We start from the raw sequence: 27,047 nt of genomic DNA on the forward strand, positions 1-27,047 counted from the left end.
TCTTTAGTCTCTCTTCTCAACAAAGGCTTCCATAAATGCATGAAAAAGAAAATGAATGTTATGTGCCCATCTTGAGCCATAAGGATTTGCAAATAAAACAAAGAAAGATACACTTAAATTCATAGACGGATCTCCTTAAATTTGATTAAGCAAGCAAATAATTTTAAGTAGCTTTAATAAGATTCAAGGCTACTTATATTACACAGAATACTGTCCTGTCTTTGATACAGACATATGCTAATGTGTCTGGAACCAGTTTAAACAGGAGTAAGTCAGGAATAAGGCATGTCATCTCCATAAGTACTTTTCTGAAATTGCTGTAGTAGCAATTTTTCCAGTTATGGGTCTGTTGCTTAGTGCATTTTGGCTACAATTCTGCATACTGTCATGACAGTTTTGAAATACAAAAGATTCTACCAACAGCCAAAAAAAAGACACTGCCATTCAGAGTTAAGAATGTTGGAAGATTCATGCATGGGCGAAAAGACAGAGGTCAGTGAACTGCACTTCCCAGTACACTCTCATCAAAGTTACTTAAACATGGAATATTTTATAGAGTAGGTTGGTCGCCTATTAATATTGCATACTTTACCAGGGTTATCAGCTGCCCTGTGACCATACTCTTTAAAGTTAACTGAATACTGACATAGGTGAGGACAGATGGAAAAAACACACCAAAAAAGCTTATGTTTGTCCACATGAATCTATTGTGTTATTTCATGAATTTCAAAAAGAACCCAAGCCCACCTACTGTCTTGAGAGAAACAAAGTTCTTCTTATCTCCCACACAGAAGAAATTAATTGGTATGACTACAATGAGAGATAAAAGTGATTCTCTATTAAGTGTGTTTTTAATGAGCTTCACATACAGTGCAGTTGTATAAATCAGAGCACAAATTCAGCTTCATGCTCTTCTCTTCATTTTACTTACCATCAGTTCCTATTTTACTTTTAAGGTCAGTACCAGTCTGGAAAAGACACAAGAAAAGACTGAGTATTGAAGAATAATTCTGAAGTCATTAGTTGTTTGTAATTTTAATGGTGTTAGACTTTACATATTTTTGAAGCATAAACTAGTTAGCTTTACAATGTTCAAATATTGTTAATCTTAAAAGACTGCTCATTTGAAGCCTGCACTCTCCTGCTCAATTTACAAACTTCCCCTACTCCCTTACACTTGATGATGCCTTGTTTGCAGTGTCTTGGTCAGGATACAAACAGAGTGGGCTCTGCGATGAATTTGCTCTTGGAGGTGGTTGTGTACTAGTCAGTCTTTCAGAACTTCCTGGAGAATTCTCCCTCCACCTTGGACTTGCCTGCTCTTCAGACACTTCCCACACAGATGGGCATGGGGAGGTAAAATTCATGGTGGATCGTGAGAGGTAGTTCTCCTGAAGACCTTCTTCTTGGAGGCACCTGTTAGAAAGCACTTCTTTTTCTTTGGAGTTGCGCCATTTCATCCTTCGATTCTGAAACCAAATTTTCACCTGTTTGCAAGTTAACGAGAGTTTATTATCATTCTTTGCTTTAAACAACTTTGCCCTAACAAGTATTTTTTTCTTTCCATCCTCTTAGTTTCCCATTCCTTCCTTATTTGTTGTTACTGTAGAGATCCAGTGAAGCCAGCTGACTGACATCTGAGGATTTTTCCATCACTATTTACTATACCTGGACCAAATACTCTCCTTGAATTTCACCACCTACAACAGGTGATTATTTAGCTTAGGCTGGAAAATGGACAGCCCAATAACTAGGGATATAAGAGTTTCCTACAGCAACATCCTTCTAGACAGAAGAGAATTCCCAGAGAAAATTAGTATCGTCATTAAGAAAACTAAGTGATATAACTGTAATATTAAGAATTTGGCTACATTTTGTGAAATTTTTTAGGCAGCACACTGGTGAATGCAATTGCACATTTCCATTGAAATAGTTTTCCTGCAGAGATCAGAGTACTGTATATCACACTGAGAAACACCACACTCTGCTTGTTTTTGTTTATTGTTGCAGTGCTTGCAATGGTGTCAGAGTAATCAGGTTGCAAGGAACCAGACCACCAGATCCAACCTCCTGTGCAAACTGGAGCCAACTGCAAAGTTAGATCAAATTGTTGAGAGCCTTTTCAAGTTCTGAAAATCTCAAAGATGATGAGAGCTCCCATCACCATCCCCAGGCTTTTCTGCCCCCCAGTCAGCTTCTGCACACATATCTTAAGCACTTTCAGTCCTGCTGCATGCAAAGAAACAAAATTGTACTGTTACTCTTTCAGTATTTCAGCTGCAATCTAGAGGGCTGCATCTACTCCAGCACCTTCAGAATCCCACCTGTCAGCAACTACCATGTTCATTTTCTGCTGTTACATGCCCTCACAAACTTTTTTTTCCAGATTCTTTCATGTTTTGTGCTCTTCAAGCCAGGCACTTTTCCTTTGTTTTTATCTGCAGATAGGTGATGCCCCCAAGATTCCAGATTGGACTACTGCTGCTCAGCACCACTCTTAATGCAGCTGTTCAGTCATAACAGTTCACTGGATGCATTAGACCCTCAGCTAAACTCTAAAATCCTGCAGTAGACAAACTCAGACTCATGCGAAAAATCCCATGAAGTGTGAATTGGTAAGTGGGAGTGTTTTAGAATGTCACCCTGCAAAGTTTTTCTTCCTATGGCATCTCTCAGCTCTGAAAATCTCTTTCCTTGTGCAGTCAAGTGTCTTTCCGTAGGAGTGGTTGCCTGTTTCTTGGGACAGAACAGTTCCAAAGGAAGTGCTGTTGACTGCCTTGTCCCTAGCTGTTCATCTGTGAGTGCAAAGGGAATGAAGGAATGATCTATGCTCTGATGTTTTTTCCTGCCTAGATCACTGCCTTTTGAGCAGTGGAATAGAGCATAGTTCCCTACCACAAAGCTTCTGAGGGGGATCTGTCAGCAAGCAAAAAAAGGGAGTTGGAAACGAAATGCAGAGATCATGTTTCCTCATGTGAAAATGGAGCGATCAATTTTTGAATGCATACATACAGGAAATACACCAGGAAACTGTTCAAGTATTCCCTGGTTTAAACTGCCATTGATTTACTGAGGTCTTTGCAGGTAAAAGAGCTCAGGGCTGCCCCTGCATTGTTCAATTTTCCTCCTTCAAAGCCATTTTAAAGATTTTTCCCCAAAAGGACATTCCTTACCTGAGACTCCTTTAGACCCAGGTTAAGGGCCAGTTTCTTCCTGTCTGTTTTACTAATATACTTCTGCTTCTGGAACATTTTCTCCAAAGCTTTCCTCTGGTCTTCAGAAAAGACAGCTCTTCTTAATATGCCTCTCCGGGATTTGGAGTTGGACTCCTGGGTCAGAAGAGGCAGTACACTTTCCTCCCCTAGTGGAAATAGATAAGAGTTTCCCATAACATCTAGCACATATCAGAGAAATATTAAGTGCTATTCATTATCATGCTTGCAGATTCTTGTCCCACTTTTGATTTGTTGGTGTTTTAAGTGTGTTGTAATGCTTCAGTCATGTTCATCAAGGATTAAATCCTCACTTGGATCTAGAGGTGTTGTCAGTAGTCAAAAGTCTCCCCCTGACATGGTACAAAGTAAATCAGGTGAGTCCATAGAGGAATATTAGGACAGAGCCTATGATACTGCAAAATTCAAATACAGTCAAGGAGAAACTTCACTTTTCTTTGCTTGTCGTCACCACTAAATAAACTGCAACAAGTTTACCTGTGAGTTTATTTACCCCTTGTGCAGAATGTAAAACCAGATAAAAGTGGTCTGTAATACTGATTCAAAGAAACTAAGTAGGCTTTCCTCTATTTTTTTTTTTTTTTTACTAATGAAAGGCTTTCAGAGTGAACTGTTTCTCAGAAAATCCCTGGTCATTCACTTAGTTATTCTGAAAACTGCAGCAATTTCTTTATTAGAGGATTTGGAGAGTACTTGGACTTGCTCCTTTCAGCCTGGTTTCTAATCCTCTGACGTCTCATAGCAATTCCTGGGAGGGCAGTTTCCAATGAATCCAATCACATCCCCTTGATGCATGCCTAGAGGGAGCCCTGCCCTGGAAAACAGACTCAAAGCTGGGGGACAGAGCTGCAGTGGAGAAGTGGAACTGTTCGCACAAACAGCACAGAAACCTCAAGATAAATCTCTTATGTTCCTCACACCCAATAAAACTTAAAGCCATAGTGCTTTCCCATGGTCCCTCTCCCCTAGAAGGATATGGTGTATGAGAAGCAGTCCTTAGTGAGAGGCTTCATATGCCTCCAGTGCTCCCAGCTTCCTCAGATACTCACAGAGGGAGCAGGAGCAGGGGCCAGTTGAATAGGGCCCATCATCAAGCATAGCATGTGATAATTGGGGCAGATGCAAGCAGGCCAGGAAACAGCTGCACTTTGGCTCAGAAACCTGTGCGATGGCTGTACAGCCACTGACACCTACCATCTTTCTGTTGGAATGGCAATTCAGATGCAAGCTGCCCTCCTGTTGTCCAGCTTCTCACATCCATGGGCCTATATTGCCCTCCCAGCTCACGGTTACAGCAGCTGTAAAGGTGTGTTGCTGCTCAATTCCTACCAAGGATCTGATAATTTTCATATTGAAGCCAATGGCGAATTCCCCCTGAAAAGCCAATTCTTTAAAATACTGAACATTTTTTGTGAAAAAGTCTATTCTAGTCAGCCGTAATGGGGTGGGGGGAAATTAAACACATTTTTTCAATTGATATAGTGCTCTTGAAAATACTAATGAAATCCAGATGCAACTTCAACAAACTCTTCCTTGGGACTACACCACATTTCAACTTCTGCATATTATACATAAATGCACACGGGTATATGTATCTTTAAACACCCACAGAAAAACAAACACACATATACTGAGGATATTATAGTATAATGATGAGAAACTGAAGTGTGTATGTGTATGTCTTGCAAAGTTAACTAAATACTTTTGAAGTCATGTGTTACTGGTTTGATATTACATACACTACCCCTACGTCCTGCTTCCAGCTCAGACCAGTAGAGGAGGAGTATCAGAAGCTGAGCAAGTGTATAATGATTATTCCCTAAAATAACACTACCACTGTGAAACATTACTGATTTGGAGACCATTGCATTCTGTCAATTCTTTTCCTGAACTTTTCTACATGTCAAGAAATAAAGATCTTTATATTTGTCCCTCGTAACAGCCTGTGGTAAAAAATAATGATTATGATTTATAATGTTACAGTATAAATAATCCTTAATTTATACAGATGTATTTCAATTTTCAAAATTGTATCTAAGACCAGATACAAAAATCACAATCAACTGGTTAATGTCCTGTTATTTATTACACTGTGATACACAGTCAGACTTCATGCAAACCGAAATAAACAATCTGCAGAACAAAAGTCAAATACCACAATGGAGGTTTCCACAAAGAGCAAGCCAGGTTGATATTTCTCTGGGGAGTGCAGAGCCCCTTCATAACCCCCACTGCATGCTCCAATCATGCCTACAAAATTGGGGACAAGCTGGGAGCCTTCCTTCCTCAAGCATGTTTTCTCTCTTTCTTGCTCAAACTTAGTGAATTTAGGTACCTTTTTCCAGGTAGCATCTGAGTAGTTTCTGCTGAATTGTCAGCCATTCTCAGGTTTACTGGAAGGTACAGTCTGGCAGCAGCAGAACTGGTACCTTCTCTTATCCCTACTGTGTGATGAGAGACACCAGCAAGGGAAGAGGCACAACAGGGCTGGTCCTTGCCACCCGGCCTCCATTCCACAATGGAGTTGTCAGCCAAGGACAGAGGATGCCAAATTATGTGACCCCTTAAAATTTGTCTTGCCTGGCTGGTTGTTAACAGTCAATCAGCAAGGAAACAACCTCCTGCTGGAGCCTCGAGGCACCAATTAATTCCTGTACAGGCAGCATGTAGGGTCCAGGTTAACACCTGTATTAGACTAACTTAATAGTGAGGCCTCTTTACACTCTAAGGCACGGTATGTCATGGATTTTAAAAGATTACCTAAACAAAATTTAATGATGAGCAGAATGCTCAGAAGCATTAGCAAACAGCCACTGGGTCAAAAAATCTGAAACCCACCCCCAACGGAGTAGCCTAGAGAACTTCTTTAAAAATAAGCCATATTCTAAAAAGTACTCCAACTGTTACATAAAACCTAAATTTCAGTTTGTGGATCATAGGATTTTTCATTGCAGCAGGATAGGCAGTCACTTATACATTTCAACAATTCCAGCAAAATTAAATATGTCAGTTTGCAGCTTGTCACTCTGAACATGCAGCAAAAGGTTGAGTGTTCTGCTGACATAAATGTGACCAACTATTTCCTCTGTGACTGGTTTGATTTTTGTTTTTCTTTGGTTTTTTTTAAGTCTTTCCTTTGTATCCTAATATATAGTGATAAATGTCCTCTTAATCTGTGGAACAATCTTCATTTGCCTTCATGGCAGAGACCACCTTGAAGGAGCAAGTAAAAGCTTTAGTCATGGTTTCCATTTTTTCATTAGAATTCAATACATTCTAGTTAAATGGACAATTAATAGGTCACTTCCAAAATAGTAGTGTATCAGTCCTGGTTAATAAACAATCCCCACAGTTGATAATGGGCCTATGTATTCAGCAAGTCCCTGTATACACTCAGCTCATCCACTAAATCCCTTTTCAGGTAGACAGGGTTATATGGGAAGATGAGCTAGAATGAGTCTATAAAAGTCAGTTTCATTCACTGCTTTATTTTTCAGTCAAGTGCTTTAAATGGTGTCCAGAAAATCTCTTGGAATGTGAGACAGGAGAAAAGACTGGCACACAGAGTATTGCTTTATGGTCATACAAAAGGGCAACTGACCCTTGCCCAGGCCTTTTCAATGTGAAATGGTTCCTAAAGTTCATCTGCACAGTGAAAAATTGTGGTGAGGTCGCGTGTGGATGAGTAAAGTGAAAGTGGTGATTGGTCATGGTGCTGTCAGCCATTGTGGGAGAGCCGAGGCCATGTAAAACGCTCTGTGGGAAAGTGTCAGCCCCCTAAAGAGGTGCTCAGAAACTTGCAGCTCATTAAACTGCCAGCATTTGCTGCCTCACTTGTCAAGAATCATTCAACTTAGCAACTGCCCTTCTGAAACATTCATAAAAAGCATGCACTTAGTCAGGAATGGTTTGAATGCAACTGTGGTAAAAAAGTATATGCCAGAGCACATATAAGCTCCAATTTTCATTTGGATTTGACATGCAATTTGTGCTTTTTTCTGTTTTGAAGAAAAAGGAAATGCTCCTTCTGTTTGCATTCCTGAGCCATAAACACAAAATCATGACTGTCCATTCTTACACTATGGCATGCAATCTTCCCAATAAAGGTTAAATCTAGTTTTGGAATAAATGGAAGTGTGTTCTAGTTCTTCATCCTGAAAGGATAGTGTATACTGGCCAAAATTCTCTTCAACATACTTCTTCAATTTTTTACATTATTATTAAAAAAGAGAAACAAATTAAACGTGTGCACACATTTGACTGCTATAAAAAGAATGACTGTTGTGTTTAAATAATGCTAAGGCTTCCTGAATCATAATTTCCCCCTAAAGAACATTAAAATGCAGCATGCACTTTACGATCCTCCAGCTCTTTTCTTATTTGCAAATGTTTATTGACACTCATTTTTAAAAGAGTTACTGATTTTAAAGAACTGTTTCTAGCAAACTGAAAACAAGACACTTTCCTAGGTTAGCTCTGTCTGGGTGTCTCAATGCCATTAGAAACCTCTCACAATTGCTCAGTGTACTTAAGTTTGATAAATCTTTGGAAACCCTCTGAATAGGATTGCTGTGATTTTACTAAGGAATTAGCTGCTGCCATTGCATCACCAATTAGTTTTCCAGAACACATTAAATCCTGCTGCTTTGGTTTACAGAATAACTCAAGCATTACTGATGAAGCATAAAAACTTACTTGGAAAAGCAGTGGGGGATGCAGGGTGCTGACAGGACCCACCGCAGCATGCTGAGTAGAATGGCGGAGCTCGGAGAAAAAAGTGTTTGGAAAGAGCTGCAAAGAAAGCATAGATCTAATTGATTATCCATTGAGCTTAGGTGATATTCATAACAACAGTCCTCCAAAAAGTCAGTGTGTAAAATCCTGCCCCACAAGTTCTTTTTCTTTTTTTTTCAAGATGGCGATATTTTTAAGGCAAACAATGAAAAACCAAGTAATTGTTCTTTAATTTAGCAAGGTTATTTTACATGTGTAGCTTAGCTATAATATGCAAAATTCTCCCTATAAGAATGAAGCTCTGCAGACTAGAAATTTGCTTCTGTAATTGCTGTAATTGTAGGGGTTTTCCTAAATGTTGGCATTGAACACATTTTTTCAATAATACGTTGTTGAAATAATGAGTATAATGAATCTGAAAAACTTAAAATAACTCTAGGAAGCATGACATCCTAGAAAAACAATCAGCTTGTACTCCAATGCTGTTAATAGTACTCAAACCAGTAACGTCCTCAATGAGAAACTTTTATGAATAAAATTTATAAAATGCCATGAGACGAAACAGCTGACCTCTACAGGCACAAACTACAGGGCCTGATTCTGTTATCTTGACTGTCAACTTAGTCTTGCTGGAAAAGTGCTCTAAATTTAAAAAAACCACTTGCTGAAAGCTCTGCTTGATACAACAAAAAATATTGCAAAATCAACTCACAGTATTAGGCAATATTTGGTAAACTTTTAATGGAATTTTTTAGTCAAAGTCTCTCATATCTAAAAAGTGGATCCTTTCCAAATCATGGAAAGGTCTTCATTATCTATTTATCCCTTAATTATTTTCTATAAGGCTCATGGGCTTTTCCATTAATCCTAATTACCTTTCAATTTCTGCTTGTACTAGTCAACTATGAAACCTGGAATATTTTTTTATTTCAAAAAAAGATACATCATGCTAGAACTGTACACTTGTAAAATGTGATCAGCATCAAAACATCTATGTCACTTTCTTCTTTTGGTTTAGGCAGAAAATAAGTGGCTCTAGAGCCTGTACTGTAGTTGTCCAAATCTCCAGAAAAAAAAAATTAAGTAAAAAAAAACCCATATAACTGCACACTTAGGTAAAAAAAATTTAAGAAATCGACAATCAGAAAGAAAGATAAATAGGTAAATGTTTCTATGCCATGCTGCTAATTTTTAAAGGTTTTTCAACTGGAATTAAAAATAAAGGTCACTCAAAATTAGGTTTCTGAGTACATATTAAGGCCTCAAAATATGTTTTCTGACCCTAAAATGTGCTGTTATCCCAGAGCAAAAAAACTATTTCTGTCAAAGTCTAACTCTAAACATTTTTAAAGTATTAACTTGCAATTGCTGATTGATAAGCATTTTGCCAGTACAGCTTTTTATTGAAAGTTTGCTGTTTCTAATGAAATACAAATATATTCCAAGAGAAATTAATTGTCTGGTTTTGAGGTGTATGCTTGCAAAACATTTACTAAAAAGAATTATTTACACCAGGCATTAGAATTCTAAAGCTTCTTTTCCACACAAGACCATCAAATGTGGAACCATGTCCTTAGAAACTTAAAATAGTCAAGATCATGCAGCCAAGTATTACCTATCCCATGTATCCAAAGGGCTTCAATGCAACTGGTGGAGTGTGTAAGTTGAAAAGGATTTGAGTAACTCAAGAAGCACAGGAGCTGTAGAAGATAAATATCAGCCATCCTCCTGGACATGAGAGCTCCTTATTGACAGTATCTTTTATCTGCTCCAATTCCCGAACTCCCAGGTGAAGAGCTTTTCCTCCCTTCCTTGGGAGGCACATTCCTCATGCTTGTAACAAATTTCCCTTCCAGTCAGGTAAAACTCTCCACTTCTAAAAATACAGCTTAGAATTCAGAAGATGCCACACTCCATTCCTTTACTTTCTTTTTAAATGTCTTGGATATTCCTTGGCTGCCATAATGTCCTATTCCCTCCAATCACTGCTCCAGCACTTTGTTCATGCCACACAACTTTTGTCAGACATGTTGTCCTGTCCTTGATATTTCCTGCTGTGGTTTCTTAACTCTGTCCAGTTCCTTGCTCTGTTTTGATAATGTGAGGTTCATAATGGTATGTGATAAAACCAGAAGACAGCTGGATAAATCAGAATTGAACAAGCTATTGATTCAGATAGCATGCTCCTGCAAATAACGACAGGAATAGGGAAGGACAGTTTCCTACATTCACTACATCTCTCAACAAGTTAGCTGCAAGCATAAAGGTCTGAAGATGGATTAGAGTAAAAACTTAAGCAAACTCTTTGCTTAAGCAAATTCCAGACAAGCAATGTATTTCCATGGAAGTTGCTGACAATGATTTTATGCACTAGCACAGCACAACAATGCAAACAGCAGATATCTTGGCCCTAATTCTGCTCAAGTTGATGGAAATCATGAGTCTGGCTTTCTTGGGCATTTTACTTAATTCTTTCAACCAACTGCTGCTTTTTCTGCCTGCAGGGCACATATCTCCTTGAAGCAGAATACTTGCTTAAGAAATAAGATGCAGGTGATATCCACAAGTAACTCTGAACAAAGAGGTTCCTGAGCCCACTTCTCAAGACTGATTCAGTCTAGATCCTGGGGAATAAACAACGCCGTGATGTCTCTGTAAGCCTATAGCTAACACGTATCTCTAGTTCATAGACTTTTTAAATGTGCTGCAGCTGTACTGATGCACAAGTGAATTCTACATTATGTACATGAAATGACATCCCTACATCTACTGAAACTGTTGCACTCAAACCAATGTGCGGCAGTTATGCAGAGTTACATCAGTAAAAAAATCTGACATGATACAGGGATACTCAACTCTATCGTGGGAGTTCTACATAAGAGAAAAATGTTAATGCTTCAACATAGCATATCCAATTATATTTTTTATCTTTGATACAAACAACACAGTTCATCACATTAAATGGCTTCCACTACCTGTGCAAAACTGCATTAACAGAATTTAAATTGTTCAGAGAAAAATGATATCTTTGATATATATGTATTTCAGAATTATACTGAAATTGTACCAGTAGAAGTTACATAATACCTATAAGTTTTGAGAACAATACAGAAAAAGCACTACCTATTATTTTCTTTTCACATAGATCACGGCAACTCTATCAATAACTGTTGGTCAAGAGATGTAAAGCAAACACTCTTTGCTGTTCACATAAGGCTGAAAATTGCAGAGATGTCAGAATATTAATTCTGACATTTTTTGGCCAGAGTGAGGTAAACAATAACCAAAAGGCAGCTGTTGCTCCCAAACATGTATAGGAACTTAAAGCAGGAGACAAATCCTAAAAATTTGTATTCAGGACACTTAAGTCTTCTCCTGCTTTACATCTCCATTTCATAAAAACTGAGACTGTGTGGAACTAAGTGTTTCACAAAAGTCAGTCTCTACAGGTTTAGCTTCACACACACGAAAAGTATCAAAGTATGTGTTCCAGTGCCTTTTGGCACTCCAAAAACTGTACGACATGCTTTAAAAGAAAATGTATTGGATCATATACACAAAAGTATTAAATATCTAATTTTTCTTTCACAAAACAAATTTTTTTGACACTGGTGCTTTATGCAAAATTTTAGTAACAATGTTCACTACATATACCTCTGTGAATATAAATCATTTTACAGACACTAAGATGATACTAAACATGTAAATGGACCTCAAGCTTATCTAGTGCTAAAACTCAGATACTGATATTTTAAAATACACTGCCTGCTCTGAAGATATTCTAAATTCAAAAGCCCTTCCATTATAAAAAGTCATACTGACAGTGGGATCAGAAGTTTTCCTTCCAACTATCCATCATTTTGAGAATAAGGTTCCTAAGTACAATCCAGTTCAAACAGTTACACAACTTTGAGAATGGCTTATTATAAAGGACACTGTTTGCTTTTCCTAACTCTACTGTTGTGAAATAACTCAGAAAAGAGCGTAGGCTATCAGCCATCAGGAAAGTGGGAAGGCGTGAAAGAAAAATGGCTATTGAGGGAAAGTGAACTGATGGTAAACTTCTGCTATTATCCATACTGGCTCCTTCACTGCACATGCTGCTAGTCTGTTGGGGGTTTTTAAAGATAACTGATAAAAATGCGGTACCAACCTGTGAAGAGAACTGGAACACCTCCAAAAAATTATTCAGAAAACTGCCTAGAGCCAGCTAACAAAACTAAGAACAGGACCAGAGAGATCTAAAGCTGCATGAAGACTTTAATTCTCCGAGTATTGCTCAGTCCACATGAACTGCTTTCCACAGTGATGCCTAGGCTCCAGCCCTGGCATAAAAATTAAATATATTACCAGAAAAATTACAGCATTTCATCTGAAAATCTTGGATGGTTTGTGCCCATAACATAGGCACAACTGCAATTTCCTACCTACATCCATTCTTGGCAATGATTAAAGCAGGCTTTTGCAAAGCTGCAGGGAAGAGCTCCCTGAAAGTAGTCCAGCAGTAGCTCTGCCAGCTTAGTGATCCAGCTGAGCCACATTTCCGCTCCTTGAACCACAAGCCCTGGACCTCATGATGAGTCATGGCTCTTTCCCTAGCAGTTACTTACTTTAGAGTGCAATGTTCCAGTAGAAGTTGTGCACCCCCAAAGCATTTCAACCAGCTGAAGAGGAGCCTCCATCTGTGAGAATGAAGCAGCAGCCACTGCCATATCCCACCCAAAAGCAACTGCCATCACATGGAACTGGAAAAACTTACTGCAACTGCCTGTGGTGCAAGACCCCTCAGAAGTAGCTTTCCTGCACTCCCAAAGTTACTATTTGCTTCCTATTTATTCCTGTAAAACATCATACGAATGCTCAAAGGAAGTCAAGCCAAAAGAGCAGAGCAGAGCAGAATATGCAGCTGAGTTTCAAGAAACTTGCAAACATTCATAGAAAGGGTTTTAAAGTTCTAATATATATATTGTTAAATACTACACAAAAGGTGGATGCAATAAACTTGCATTTTTATGTTGGGTCTTGGTGGGGCTTTCAAAAATTGGCAGAGCAGCCCCCAAGAAGGGCTTGAAACATGCTAACAGCATAATCATCATTTACACCTACAGCAATGTAATGGCCAAGAGCATCATGCTGTAGATAATCTGAAACCACATCAATCACTGTCAGTTTTCAGAAGTATCATCCACATGCCTTATTATTACATTGTAATTTGTTGTACATGTTTTTCATCGCCTGAGGAAATACACCAGCCTGAGGCTGGTGACAATACACGGTCAGATCTCACCTCTACAACCCAAAGCAACAACCAAACTCCACAATGTTTGCCAAAGACTCCATGGGTCCCCTGATGTCAGCAGTAAAAGTGGCTTCTACCCTCTCCATGCCTCGTACACAGCCTTGTTATTGAAACAATGGGAATCTACCTGAGGATTTACCAGCTTTTTTTCTGGCTTTGTCCTTCCTCAGGATGCCCATGTACTAGAGTGCCTCAGCAGTTTATGATTACCAGTTCTTGTCAAAAGGGGCATCACTGTCAGTTCTCTGTCTAAAAGTTCAGTGTCTTGCCCGAGTTCCTTGTCTGGGCCTCCTGTACAACCATGAGAAGAGATAAGAACCTCTACATAACAATTCATTCCCTTAGAACAGACACATAAGGTGTGTCACGCTGTGGAGGCATCTCTCGGTATTGACTATAGATTAGACACGACGCATACTTTTTATTAGACAGCTGAATTACTATGACATTCTTCTTATCCTTCATAGGTAACAGCAAAAGAATACTAACATCTGTACAGCCATAAAGACTCTAAAATTCAATTCAAATTTTCTTTGATTTTCAACATACTACAATTTGTAGAAATTATTTCCTCAAGCATGACAAAATTAGGGTCAGATGCTTCAAGAGGACAATTCACTGGTTCTTCATTGTTGCAGCTCTAATTCAAAATCTTACACTAGGGCAAAATGCACCATTTATTCCAGTGGTATGCACTGATAAACCAAAATTTTCTACCTGGACCAGTCTTTACTTGTTGCAGTATTGCTAGCTCCAAACAGACAAAAGTCTCAAGATAATATAAGCAATGTTAGAATGAAAAAATAACACTTGGTGAATTCTACTTTTATTTTTTTTTTTAACATGAGGGGTTCAGTATTTTTACATTTGTACAAGGAAATACTTTTTCAAGTTGAAATTTGAGATATTCACATAGTCATAAGGAGGTAAAATTCTCAACACACATTCAGAATAACTGAGAGAATTATGTGCTACAACTGCAGACAAAAGTAGGCTCTCAAGAAAAATTTTCATAAGCTTTTCAGCACAAAGCAAAGGCCACTTCTCCAAAGTGACAATTCACCTCAAAGAAACAATCCAGGTTACTGAAAATATTTAGATGCATAATTTTATAAATATCAGGGTCTACATATCTGACATTTGAAACAGTCTCCTACTGCTTTATAAGCCTGCAGCTGTTTTCATTTTGAAAAAAATTCCTTTTCTACAAACTCCACCATTTGTCTTCCTAGTGCAGCTCTGAGATCTTCTGGCAGTGCCTAAATCTTGCTAAGGACCAAACTCAGGATCCTCTTCCTTCTAAGAGATGGCACAGCAAGAATAGCCAAAGGAAGGAGCAGTGTCCAGCCAATGCTCATATTCCTCACTGGGCACAGACTGCCAGACTAGTGGCTGGGTTGAAGAGTAGCTGGCACTAGTCTAGCTCTGGCAACCTCACAATGAGGACAACAGTTTGTCCTTTAAAAGCCATTTTGCAGCCACTCTTAAGATATGCTGAGCATTCTAGACCAATTCTATTAAATGGCTCATGAAGTTAACTGGAAACAGGAAACGTGCTGGACAGAGTCTGTGATTTCTAATACTTACAAAAACTTCTTTGCTTCCAAAGACAAACTTTTAAAACAATGACAGTGTCTCAGTGCTCCTGGCAATCAGGGAATAAGAAAGAAGCCAAACAGATCTCCCCACCTCAAAGAAGTTTTCTATCTCCAGAAAACACCAACAAAACAAGAAAATCCTAAGACTTGTCAGTCAACTTGTTGCCTGAGTTAGAGGGAGTCAAGATAAAACACTGGGCTCTTTCCTGTCTTTTATTTTACTGAAAGCTAGTGTGACATGTCGCTTGAGGACACACCCTGGCTGCCAGTTGCCTTGAAATCAATAATTAATAAGCATTAATTCATTAAGAAAAGGTCCAAAATGAAAGAAAAAAAAATCACTTAAATTTCAGTAATTTAATTATCTCCTGGTTGTCATAAAGAAACACGAGACACTTTATTAAATATGGAAAATAAGATATGTTTGATTCACTAAGTATTACAGTATAGAACAGTTGTCATCACCTGAAAAGGAAAAACTGATATTTTCCGGAGACTTTGCCTGCAGAAGACTTGGTTTAATCTCCTTGCAATGCTACCAGTTTTCTGTAATATCCTAAGTAAGTCACCTAATTTCTTTTTGCTCCAGCTCCTCCTCTACACAGTAGAAATCTCTCCTATCTCACTGGCACATTGTGATGATAAATGCATCAAAATGTAAATACCCAAATGTTACAGAAAGAAAAGATACACCTATAGCACAGATGAATCTGGATATGTATAAAGTACATCTATGGATGTTTATTATAAGTCCAATTTATATTTACTACGTAGCTCTTCTAACTGATTTCTTTTGTGTTATATGTGTGCTGTCCTTCATTCTGCTCTATTGTATTCTGATGCTTTAAGTGAAAATCCCCAGATAAAATTTTCAGCAGGTTTTACAATGGAATTATCTCACTGTTATGTTTGTTTTGGTGCATTTTTCAATTCCCTTTCTCTGTTAATCTATCAAAATACCAAAATCAAGCAGAAAGCCAGATTCTTTCCACATGACCCTATTCAGGTTGTAAAGCACTTACTGCCAACCTCCTCCAGGGCAAATTACTTGAGTAGAGCAGAGATATTCAGAAAAATTATTTCAGGTAGCAGGTAACTTTGCATTTCCCAAGGAGGTCATCTCTGCTCTGGTGCCAGCCAATACTTCTGGAAACTAAGTCATGAGGAAATATGTGGACTGGACCTCTTTACAGCACCTGTCTACAACACACAGCATCTCAGCATCCTCTGGACAATTTTTATGTCTCAGAAAACACTAAAGAAAACTGTCAGGTCTTCTAATTTATCGAGAAGATAACAATATACTTGGCATGCAAGCAACTAAAACCCAGATTAGCAAGCAGAAATTGAGGACAGCACAGAGCAAAGAGGCTTCAAGCTAAGTGCAAGAAAGCCTGTGGGAATCCCAAGCCAGTATAAATTGGCATACCACTGCAGAAGGCTCATGAATTTATTGTATAGCAGTAATGCTCCTTCTGCTTTTCCTGCCTAAGTTTTATGTAACGTGCTCTTTGTTCATGTTCTTCTTAAATTAAACCAAACTAATTTCAAGCACCTATGATGATTACATCTAATTTTTAAAAATGTGTGTAATGATGGAAAGTGATTATTTTAATTTTTACAAACAACAAATATATTTATTTCGAACATGTTCATTAGATGATGCAATATTTAGGGTGTGACACTTTTTGAGTACTTGGTCAGTTTTTTATTCACAATTATTTTGTAGGAGATACACATAAAATACACATTCATTAAGCACTTGAAATAGTCCAACTAAATACTTTGAAACCTGTAAATTATGGGAATGGAAACTCGCTGATACAATTCAGTTGCTGAGGAGTTACAAAAGGAAAAATTACCACGACCAGATAGTCCAGATGAAGAATGCCATCCCACCTGGTCTCCTTTGCCACCATGGGCAAGTGTTTTCCAATTTACAGAAAGAATACAGGATTTACATTCTTTAGGACTTTCACAGAGTGTTAAAAGGTACCCTAAAATGGAGTGCTTTCTTTATGCCTTTCCTTTGTTGGTACTGTGGATACATGTAAAAAGGTTCAGCTTATTCAGTTCAGTCCCTGGTGTGATTTTACATTTCCTTCTTTTTGAGAACTTTTGGTGACCTCACCAGAATTTGGGACTACATGAATAATACAGATAACTCTTTCCAAAAAGTCTGGTACTTTTCCAATTCTCTTTATTTTTTTTATTAAAACCTCTAGGTTATGCCAAGCTAGTTTATTGGGGGACTTTTAGTTCCTGCATGATCTGTAAAGCACTTGGTAGCCTAGAAAGATTTTTTTTTTTTTAATTGCTTTATCATTTTCAATAGTCCTATTAAAGACTTAGACAAAGATTTTCCAAAATGCCATGTGATTTGGGGGGTCAAAATATGAGTTTATTCTTAAAAAAAAAAAAAGAAAAAAAAAGAAAAAAAAATCATAAATATCAGTAAATTGAAAAACCCTACCTAGCACAAATTTCTTAGTTAAAATATCTTCAGTAGTCCCTGAAGGCTAAAATTTTTGTTCTGCCAAATGCTCCTTTGCCCTGTCACTGTATAAACAAGAAACATTATACACAGCCTGACGACCTCAGCCCTACTCACAAATGCAGTGTCTGGTCTGAACAGTTTCCTCAGTATACGCCTACACTAGAGACAAGAGACTCCTTAGAAACCACAAACTGGCTCAGCAAGCAAGTTCCAATCTAATTCAAATTTATGAATGTTGGGACAACTAAGTGTCCTTATCACTTTAAGACATACAAACCAGATCAGAATCAACAGATCCCTGTTAGAAAACAAAAGTCATTGTTGCAAGTGTACAGTCACAGGAGAATTTTCTCCTGGGTGTACAATGAACGAGGAAACCCTAGTATTTCTCCCTGCTCAAATCTAAGAGCCTGGTGCTTTTGCTGAGATCCGTGGGAGCTCTGGAATCAGAAGAAACATAGGACTGGACTCCAAATCACTAGGCAGACCTACCACACTAAAATCACAACTACTACTAGGTCGATCAAAAAAATAATTAATCCCGGAAGCAAGCATTTGAAAAATTTGACATTCTGGAACTTCTGTAGTAATTGACCTATACCTTTTTAAAACAAACAAACCACCACCACCACAAAAAAACAACTTTACCTCTAGCAAAGAGCGCTGGGGCACCCGCTATCTCTCTTTTTACAAATAAATGTAGCATTTTCTCTAGAACATTTTTTTCAGGGGAAGGGCAAAGGGAAGGCAGGGGAAGAAGGGATAATAGTCACTTAATTGCAGGAAGATGATACTCGTCCTGTTCCCTGGCTTAGCCTCTAGTTAGTTAAAACAAACATGTTTAAGTAACTGATATGCTTAAGATAACACTTACCTGAGAGGTCTGGAACATTCAGAAATGTTAATGGACACTTTGAGTCTCTCCTGCCTACCTTTAAAGTACATAATGCTAAAGGATCGTACTGCTTTGGATTTTGAAGAGCAGTTTGCAGGATTTAATTGAAATAAAAATATGTTTGAAAAGAAAACAATTACTTCTGTTTCCAAAACAAGATTTTTGGTTTCACATCTCAAAAACTTAATTCAATAAATACAATTCTGCTTGTCTGATTTTCATTTTAAATTCATTTAAAGCCGCTTTACCATAAATAAAAATTCTTAAAACACCACATAATATTGGAACAAATTTACGTATTAGAAAAGAAAAATACAGTATAGATGGTAATTCTAATACCGAATTTAATGAATTAACATTGACTACAACTTCAATCAGTTCCCTAACCAACAGAAGTGCACATTTCTTAAAATACGTTGCTCATGCCCAGACAAAATGTATTTATACGGAAATCGGCACATTCAAGAAACAGAATGGGTTTTGTAAACCTGTTTGTTTCCAATTCCATGGCACCGGTTCCTGCGGGCACCCTGCGGCTGCGAGCTGGTCCCCACCGCCCTGCAGAGTGCTGGCTCTCAGTGTGACACCGGGCCGAAAGGCGACGCACCTTTACACCGCTTTGAAACTTTTTCTCCCCCCCCCCGTCCCCAGTTTTCTCAAAACTTCCAGAAAATTGCCTGTTCTACATGGCTTAATTCTCCTCTAGGCAGGAGGAGCCCGGACCTTCACGCCTTACTGTCCTCCAAGGCAGGGCATGTGGAGAAGGCGCTGCTGCCTTCCCAGCTGTCGCTACTTAGGAGGATGGGACCGCTCGCCTTTCTACCAAAAGTTGGAATCTCAGACTTTCCCGGAGCGCCTGTTGGCGGCGAAGCTTCTACCATCCGTTGAAGCTGAGGGACGTCAAGACCTGAAAGAACTGCGATTAGGGGCATTTAACAGCGCCCGACGCGGCCATCACAGGGCTCTGCCGCGCTCTCTGCACCCTCAGGTGCGCCGCCCGGCTGCCCGCACCACCAGCCCCCTCCCGCTCCTCGGCGTCCCGTCGCCAGCGGTAGGGCGAGACCCTCGGCCGGAGCCCCGGGGGCAGCCCCCGCCGTGCCCCAGCGGCACGGCACCTAGCGGGGCCGGGCGTCCCGCCGCCGCCTCTGGGCTCTCCGGAGCGGCCGCGCCTCTCCTGCCGCCGTCTCCGCCGTGCGGAGCGCGGGGCCGAGCCCTCGGGAAGCCCCCGGTCCCGTCTCCCCGGCGGCGGGACGCGGGAAGGGGCCGGCGCTCACCTGTGGCTGCCGGCGGGAAGACGCCGCCTCTCTCCGCCGCCGCGGCCCGCGCTGGCGGGCGGCCGCCGTCCGCCGCGGAGGGGTTTAGCACTTGGAAAGCCCATCTTGCCGGAAAGGGACCCCCTGAGGGGCTGATTTGTTCCGCCGCGGGGCACAGCTTGAGGGGCACGGGGTTGGCGGGGAGGGGACGGAGCTGGGCAGGGCTCGGCGGCGCCCCGGCCCGTAGCAAGTTCTCGATGAGGAAACTTTTGCCCAGGTTGCCAAAGCCTGGTGCCGCCGGCAGGTTGAGGAGGGCCGAGGAGCCCACCAAGTCCCAGTAAAGGGCGCTGGGCAGCATAGCGAGGGCTTCTACCCTCGTCGCTCTGCCCTGCCCAGCCCGGCCCGGCCGCCGCGGCCCCTCACTGGGCTGGGACGGGGCGCCGGGCTATGGGGCCGGGCGGGCTGGCGGGGCGCCTCCCCGAGGGCTGTGGGGAGCGGAGCGGAGAGCTCGGCGAGGCTGTCCGTGGAGACGCGACGCCTCTCCGCCGGGCTGGAAGGTGTGTCCAAGCGTATTCATTATGTCAGCCGGGGACGAGGAGTGATGGACGCGGCCAACAATGCCGGCTTGCCCAGCAGCCCCCCGGGGAGGGGGCAGGGCGGTGAGCCGAGGTGCCTGTCCCGCCGTGCCCGCCCCGACATGGCGGCGGGTCGCGCCTCTGCCGAGGGGTGCACCTGTGCGAGGGGACGGCAGGGGAGGGGAAAGGCCGCTGGCCTCCGTCCCGGCGGGGAAGTGGCTCCCGTGCTGGCCGCGGAGAGATCATGTCGACCTAATGATCCCATGAGGTAATGGGAAGATAGTCATTAGCTCACTCCCTCTGGGTATTTTTATCTGGCCTTTTTTTTTTTTTTTCTTTAGTTACCCACGCTCACCATACACGCTGGATTTTCAACATTTGTCTTAATAAATCTGATTAAGATCAGCACGCTGCTGTTAATCATGTTTTCCTTGAGATGTGGGACAATGCTTTTTGTGGGCATAAACATTCTTTGTCCGGAATAGCTTAGTCCATTTCTACTTCCTTGCATGCACTCTTCTTTATTTGCTTACAAATCACGTAATGTGGCAAAGATGTCTCATTTTGCAGTTCAAACATGCATGCAGAAAGTTAAAATTGGATGCTGTTCCAAAATCCTGAAAGCACCTCCCTGTTTTGCAGAGAAATCCTTTTATTTCAAAGCAGCTCTTCACCAGTCTAATCTTGAGGATATTCCCTGCAAAGTCCTCTGGAGGAGGTGCGTCCCTTGTTTTTGTATAGCAGCAGAGGCATAACCCCTGGACATCTGGGTAGTTCAAAGCTAAAACCAGCTGGATTAGTGGAATCATCTGTGCCCTCAGATGAGAAATGGGAAGGATGTCTTAACTGCTGTGGTACTAAGTAATACCTTGAGGACTATAAATCAGATGCTCACGTCTGAAGCTTTCCTTTACATCTTTGGGTGGATTGGCACTGCTAGAGTTTCAGCACTTACTCCATTGGTACTAAGATAATGGTGAATGGGAGTTGATAAGGCTGCTTCATGCCAGGGACCCATGAAGTCTGACTTTCTGTCTTACAACAGTGGCTGTAAGCAGGAAGAAGAGTTAAGTCCAAGATCAGTCTGATCGTTTTGCCCTGATACATTCCCATTCTCTAACTGGTCTCAGCTTAAACAATTTCCACAGCTTGAGCACTTGTATTTGCAAATCTTAAGGTCTTCATCTCAAGATGTTAATGCAAATATTTTACTTGTGAGCATTTTGAGACTCTTGCTTCTTGCTGTAGAATGGACAGAATCTAGGCTGCTGTATCCTAGACTACATCTGAAGCTACTGTGTATTGTCATAGTATAAAGTGCAGAAATTATGTTTCTAAGTGAAAGAAACAAGTCTTCCCAGGAGGACACCGCTTCCGAGCATTGCAAGTAGCTGGCTTTTCAATTACCCCTCATAAATTTATTCACCCTTAAGGATTTATTTTGTCTTTAATTTCACTGATCAAATTCTCACAGTGTTCCCAAGGGCCTGAGACACTGAAAACCATAATTCAACACCTGGGAAGTGCAGTTAGTCCATCCAGCTGTGCTGCATGAATTAAAGGTATTCACCAAGGAAATGTTGGTTGTCAAAGACTGTAGCCTTCAAGGACAGGCTTGATGTTTGGTTTCCTCCAAGGCTATTTTCGATGCCAAAGTCCTACTAATGTGTTAGTCTCAGCTGTGAAGTTTGGTAAAGTATGATTAGCAAGTTGCACATTTCTGTGAAATATAGGCACAACACACAGAATCACAGAATATTCTGAGTTGAAAGGGACCCACAAGGTTCATTGACACATGTAGCATTTGACTGCATGGAAGAGAGTGATCGACCACATGATGAGTTAACAATTCATGTTAGGTTGCATCTCTAGTTCCAGGGTTAAACCCATGCATTGCAATGTGTGTTTAAGCAGTCTCTTTCTTCTCTCTGATATTCATCTATCCCCATGTTCTGACTCTGCTGTCATAGCTGTACTAAAAAAACACTGTGAGCCAGATGACAGGACTCAGGTTTTAAATAAGACAGGAAATATTATTTTTCAAGAGATTCCCAGTGAAGACCTCAAACTGGTTGTGTTGTGTTAAGGAAGGGTGGTAGAGCAGAATAGCCAAATGAACTCATTAAACCAGAGCAACCACTAAGCACTTGGTCTCTGGGGCACTTCGGCAGCTCTGCTGAGCAGTAGCTACCAAATTCTGTCTATCCTCTGGGCATGTGGTAATTGAGCACAGTAAGGCCCAAGAGCTGTTACCTGTCAAAAGCTGGAGCGCACAGCACATGCAAATACAGATTCCTTGTTCAGATCTGGAGTATGGAGTGATTTGAGAGTAAAACAAGTGGCATAGCTAAAATCCAGATCCTTTCTGGTGAATGCAGCCTGGAATTGCATGATCCTTAGCTGTGGATCTGAAAAGTTGTTGGATGTGTATTACCCAGATACATTCAGAAACTAGATATGATATTCATATGGTGAGTAGCTCTCATTTCATTTGATAATGCAAACTTGGAAAGTACTTGCTCTGCATTTGGATTTTGTCAATTTATTAATTTACCTTAATCAGACTGAAGGAGAAGAAAATTTGCCTTCACTGGGTATCTTGGCTTGTATCAGATGTTTGGAAAACATGAAGATACACTTCTCAGGCTGCAAAACTTAAAAAATGGGGTACATGAAACATACATTAAATTCTCAGCACTCAGGTAAGCCTTCCCTGCTCGGAGTCCAGAGTACAGTCTTACTGACAGGGCAGACAATTTATGTAACATACCAAGCACAAGATCTGTGCAACTACATCAAAGTCTCTCTAATGATCCCTCTTCTACATCAGGTCTGCCCTTTCTCAGATGGCATTTCCATCCTTAAGCCAGGGACTTTCTCCCTTGCAACTCCTTCCCCGGAGCAATTCGTGTGACACTGCATCCTGCCATTACTTCAAACTTTTCTTGTAAACCTTTCTGATGCTTAATGGGAAGCATGCATATTAGCAGCGTCTACAGTTTTTTGCCAGATTTACATATATGTGATTTTTCTGCAAGCTCTTTTTTTTTATTTATTTTTTTTTTAAGGTTTGAACAGCTAACACTTAGTTAGCTAGTCCAGTAAATCCCCATCTGTGGCCTTTGTCCTCATGGTGGACTTCGGCTTATCAGATGTCTGCTGGTAATGCAAAGCAGCACAGAGGAAACAGTCAAGGAGGTTCCTGGACTGTGTGGAAGAAAACTTTCCCACAAAACTGGTGTGTGCACCAGCTGGGGAAGCTGCCTTGCTGGACCTGCTGTTTGTGAGCAGGGGAGGACTCCGGGTGATGTGATGGTCAGCAGCTTTCATGTGTACAGCGGTCATTAAATGACAGAGTTTTCTATTCTCGGAAAACTAAGGAGGGGGCTCAGCAGAATTGCTGTTCTGGACTTCCAAATGGCAGGCTTTGTCCTGTTTCGGAGCCTTGTTCATGGAGTCCCTTGGGAGGCAGACCTGAAGGGCAAGGGATTCCAGGAAAGCTGGATGTTCTTCAAGAAGGGACTTTTAAAGACACTGGAGTAGGCTGTCTCCATGTGGCAAAAGACTGGTGTGGCTGAACAGAGAGCTTTGTCTGGAACTCAGGAAAAAAAAGGAGAGTTGATGACCTTTGTAAGAAGGGCCAGGCAGTTCAGCAGGTCTACAAGGATGTTGTGAGGTTACGCAGGGAGGAAATTGGAAGGACCAAAGCCCAGCTAGAACTTAACCTGGCTACTGCATAAAAGACAATAAAATAATGTTTTAATAAATACCTTTGTGAGAAACGAAGGGCCATCATTTGTTGGATGGGAAGGGAAACACAGAAACAGAGACTGAGGAGAAGGCTGAGGTACTCAATGCCTTCTTTGCCTCAGTCTTTAGGAGTAAGAACAGGTGTTCTCTGAGTACCCAGCCCCCTGAGCTGGGAGACAGGGGCAGGGAGCAGAATGAAGCCCTCATAATCCAAGGAGAAATGGTCAGTGACCTGCTACACCTCTTAGACAGACACAAATCTCTGGGGTTGTATGGGATTCACCCAAAGGTGCTGAGCTGCTTGTGGCTTGAACAGGTGCACTGTTTGCAGGACAAGTTGTCTGGATGGTTGGGCCCAGAGAGTGGTGTTTTAATGGAGGCCAACTGCTGGTTGGTTTCCCAGCGTTCAGCATTGGGGCCAGTACTGTTTAATATCTTTATCAATGATCTGTATAAGGAAATCTAGTGCACCCTCAGTCATATTCCAGGTGACATCAAGTTGGGTGGAAGTGTTGGTCTGCTGGAAGGCAAGAAGGCTCTGCAAAGGGATCTAGACAGGTTGCATTGGTAGGCCAAAGTCAATTGTATGAAGCTCAATGAGGCACAGAGTGCTGGGTCTTGCATTAGAGTCACAACAAGCACATGCAGCACTACATGCTTGGCAGAAGAGTAGCTGGGAAGCTGCCTGGCAGAAAAGGACTTGGGGGTGCTGTTCAACAGCCTGATAAACACGAGCCAGCAGTGTGCCCTGAGGGCCAACAAGGCTAGTGGCATCCTGGCCAGTATCAGCAAGAGTGTGACTAGCAGGGCCAGGGCAGTGATTGTCCCCCTTTACTGGGCACCAGTACAGGGGCCAGCCCAGTTCTGGGCCCCTCACTACAACAAGGACATTGAGGTGCTGGAGCATGTCCAGAGAAGGGCAACGGAGCTGGTGAAGGGCCCGGAACACAAGTCTTACGAGGAGTGGCTGAGGGAGCTGGGGTTGTTCAGCCTGGAGAAAAGGAGGCTCAGGGGAGACCTTATCACTCTCTACAACTGCCTGGAAGGAGGTTGTAGCAAGATGTGGGTCACTCTCTTCTTCTAAGTAGCAAGCAATAGGACAAGAGAAATTGGCCTGAAGTTGTGCTAGGGGAGGTTTATATTGGGTATTAGAAAAAGTTTTTCAGTGGAAGGGTTGTTGAGTATTGTAACAGGCTGCCCAGGGAAGTGGGTGAGTCAACCAACCCTGGAGGTATTTAAAAGACATGCAGATATGGTGCTTAGGGACATGGTTTAGTGGTGAAGTGGGAAGTGCTGGGTTAATGGTGGAACTCAATGATATTACAGCTCTTTTTGCAACCTGAATGATTCTGTGATTCAATGACATTCCTCCAAGGGATCCAAAGGATAATGGAGAGGCTCCTTTATTTTACTGCATAAGCTGTGTTGGAAACTGGTGTCTCCTGGAAACATAGGTATCTCAGGAGAAGATGTATTTTCCAGGACCTTGTGACAGCAGCAGCTGAAAAGCCTTGTAATTCAAAAGAAGCATGTAAATAGGGAGAAAGTCCTACCTAGCCCAGGGCAAATTCACACTCTATTTTTCCTGACTACAAGTTTTCCCAAAGGCACCTCCAATCAACATGGATAAAATGCATAAAATTTGTTTAAGAAGAGAAATCGATCATTTAAATGCCCTTTACATTCTATTAAAATTAGATATGCAAAAAACTTCAGCACACCTGCCATTTCTCTTGTGAAGACCTGACACGGTGTGAGCCATATGCCTCCATGCTTCCACACAATGTTCCTTTCTGACAGCCTGAGATGCTCAAACTTTATGGAAGCCATATAGCTTCCATAAAGCCAAGAACAAGGATCTTGATACAGAAACAGATGCACACTTTCAGGGGACAGAAATGAGGTAATTAAATACAGGTCTTCTCTAAGGCTGTCTTTGCTTAGATGTGCTAAAGGCAGCTCTACCCAGTCATAATTTTACTGAACTCTGTATGACACTTTGGAAACATCTGTTTGAACTCACTTATTAATTATTTCCAACTTCTCTTTTCCAGCAAAATACCATGCTCTCTACATTTCCACTTGTAAGCTTTGGAGTGACATATTCTAGCCAATGAAATTATACATGAATCTTATCAAAGTATTTTTTGAGATTGATCCTGAATTTCTCTGGCAAAAAATGCTTTGGACATACACATCGGAATGTATTTGTAATAACATCGCTATCTGCCATTTTCTAAGTTAGATGGATTTTGCACACTCTTGGAGATAATTGTCTCACACTGTTTTGTCTAACCTGAGCATGATAGACAGAAGTCTTTAAAGTATGCTCTTCAAAGTATTACCAAGCTTGGCAAGCTGAGCCTGTGTTACATCATTACTGCAGAGCTGCTGTAGAGTTTTAGGCAGATTTTGCACCAAATTTACTCACTCAAAAAATGTTTCCTTTACATTTTGGCGATGATCATTTGGTGGGTGTCCTGGTCTAAGAAAGTAACTCACTGTCAGATTATGCTAACCTGGATTCAAACCACTCTGGTTAGCTCCAACTCAGAGATACCTCAGAACAGCAATGGTAGAAATAACACTTAGCAAACTAGGAGCAAAACTCCAGCTATTCAGGAGGGATTTAAGTTTTGACTACATGTTTAATTTCTACATTTTTGTACCATCCCCAAAGTATTCTGGCTTACACCTGCTGCTTTGTTTACCATGAAGCTTAGGGCACAGTTCAAATAAAAGGCACGACACCTGACGGATGTGGGGCATGAACCTGTTATAAGCTGACTTCTTAAGCACAGCTTGCACCAAAAAATGTTGTGGTGACTTGCACTGTGCAGACTTTTCATGTACAAATGTTACCTGCACCACTTTAAGACTGGGTGTACCACAAGTGGCCTGGGGAAACCTTTGGTCTATCTTTCAAGGAAAGGGAAGGATGTGAAAATAGAGCAAAAGTAAGTTTGTGCACTCTGGCCAGGCGCGGGTCCTGTCGCAGCTCAGTATTTTCGCCATTTGTCTCGTAAGTATTTTCTGTGCATTAGGAGACATAATCCGTGTTCAGAAAACAGAGTAGGAAATGACACTGCTGTCTTTCTCTGCATGCAGCAGCAAGGGACAGCCTCAAGGAGAGCCTGGGTGGGCTTGTGATGGATACTGGCTTCCACTGTAGCTGCCCACACAAGCCACTTGCAAGCCTCCCAATCCTTGCAA

At 41.2% G+C, this 27,047-nt stretch overlaps 1 protein-coding gene across 1 annotated transcript; it reads right to left on the bottom strand.

The window, feature by feature from the left end:
- Nucleotides 1-832: 832 nt before the first annotated feature.
- Nucleotides 833-20,235, bottom strand: DBX2 (developing brain homeobox 2). Its single transcript, XM_068997914.1, has 4 exons — nucleotides 19,531-20,235; nucleotides 7,929-8,024; nucleotides 3,174-3,361; nucleotides 833-1,487 (listed from the first exon to the last, which is right to left on the bottom strand). Exons 1-4 carry the CDS (start codon nucleotides 19,865-19,867, stop codon nucleotides 1,164-1,166), a joined length of 945 nt encoding a protein of 314 aa, XP_068854015.1. The 5' UTR covers nucleotides 19,868-20,235; the 3' UTR covers nucleotides 833-1,163.
- Nucleotides 20,236-27,047: the final 6,812 nt, after the last annotated feature.

This window comes from Aphelocoma coerulescens, chromosome 1A, assembly GCF_041296385.1.
Source record: "Aphelocoma coerulescens isolate FSJ_1873_10779 chromosome 1A, UR_Acoe_1.0, whole genome shotgun sequence".
Classification (NCBI taxonomy): Eukaryota; Metazoa; Chordata; class Aves; order Passeriformes; family Corvidae; genus Aphelocoma; species Aphelocoma coerulescens.

Excerpts from the sequence above, each read along its gene's own strand:
- DBX2 (XM_068997914.1), bottom strand. The coding sequence starts at position 19,867 with ATGCTGCCCAGCGCCCTTTACTGGGACTTGGTGGGCTCCTCGGCCCTC. Across the intron at positions 8,025-19,530 it reads CTTCCCGCCGGCAGCCACAG|CTCTTTCCAAACACTTTTTT; the intron begins GTGAGCGCCGGC and ends CTTTCTTTGCAG. Across the intron at positions 3,362-7,928 it reads ATCCCCCACTGCTTTTCCAA|GGGAGGAAAGTGTACTGCCT; the intron begins GTAAGTTTTTAT and ends TATTTCCACTAG.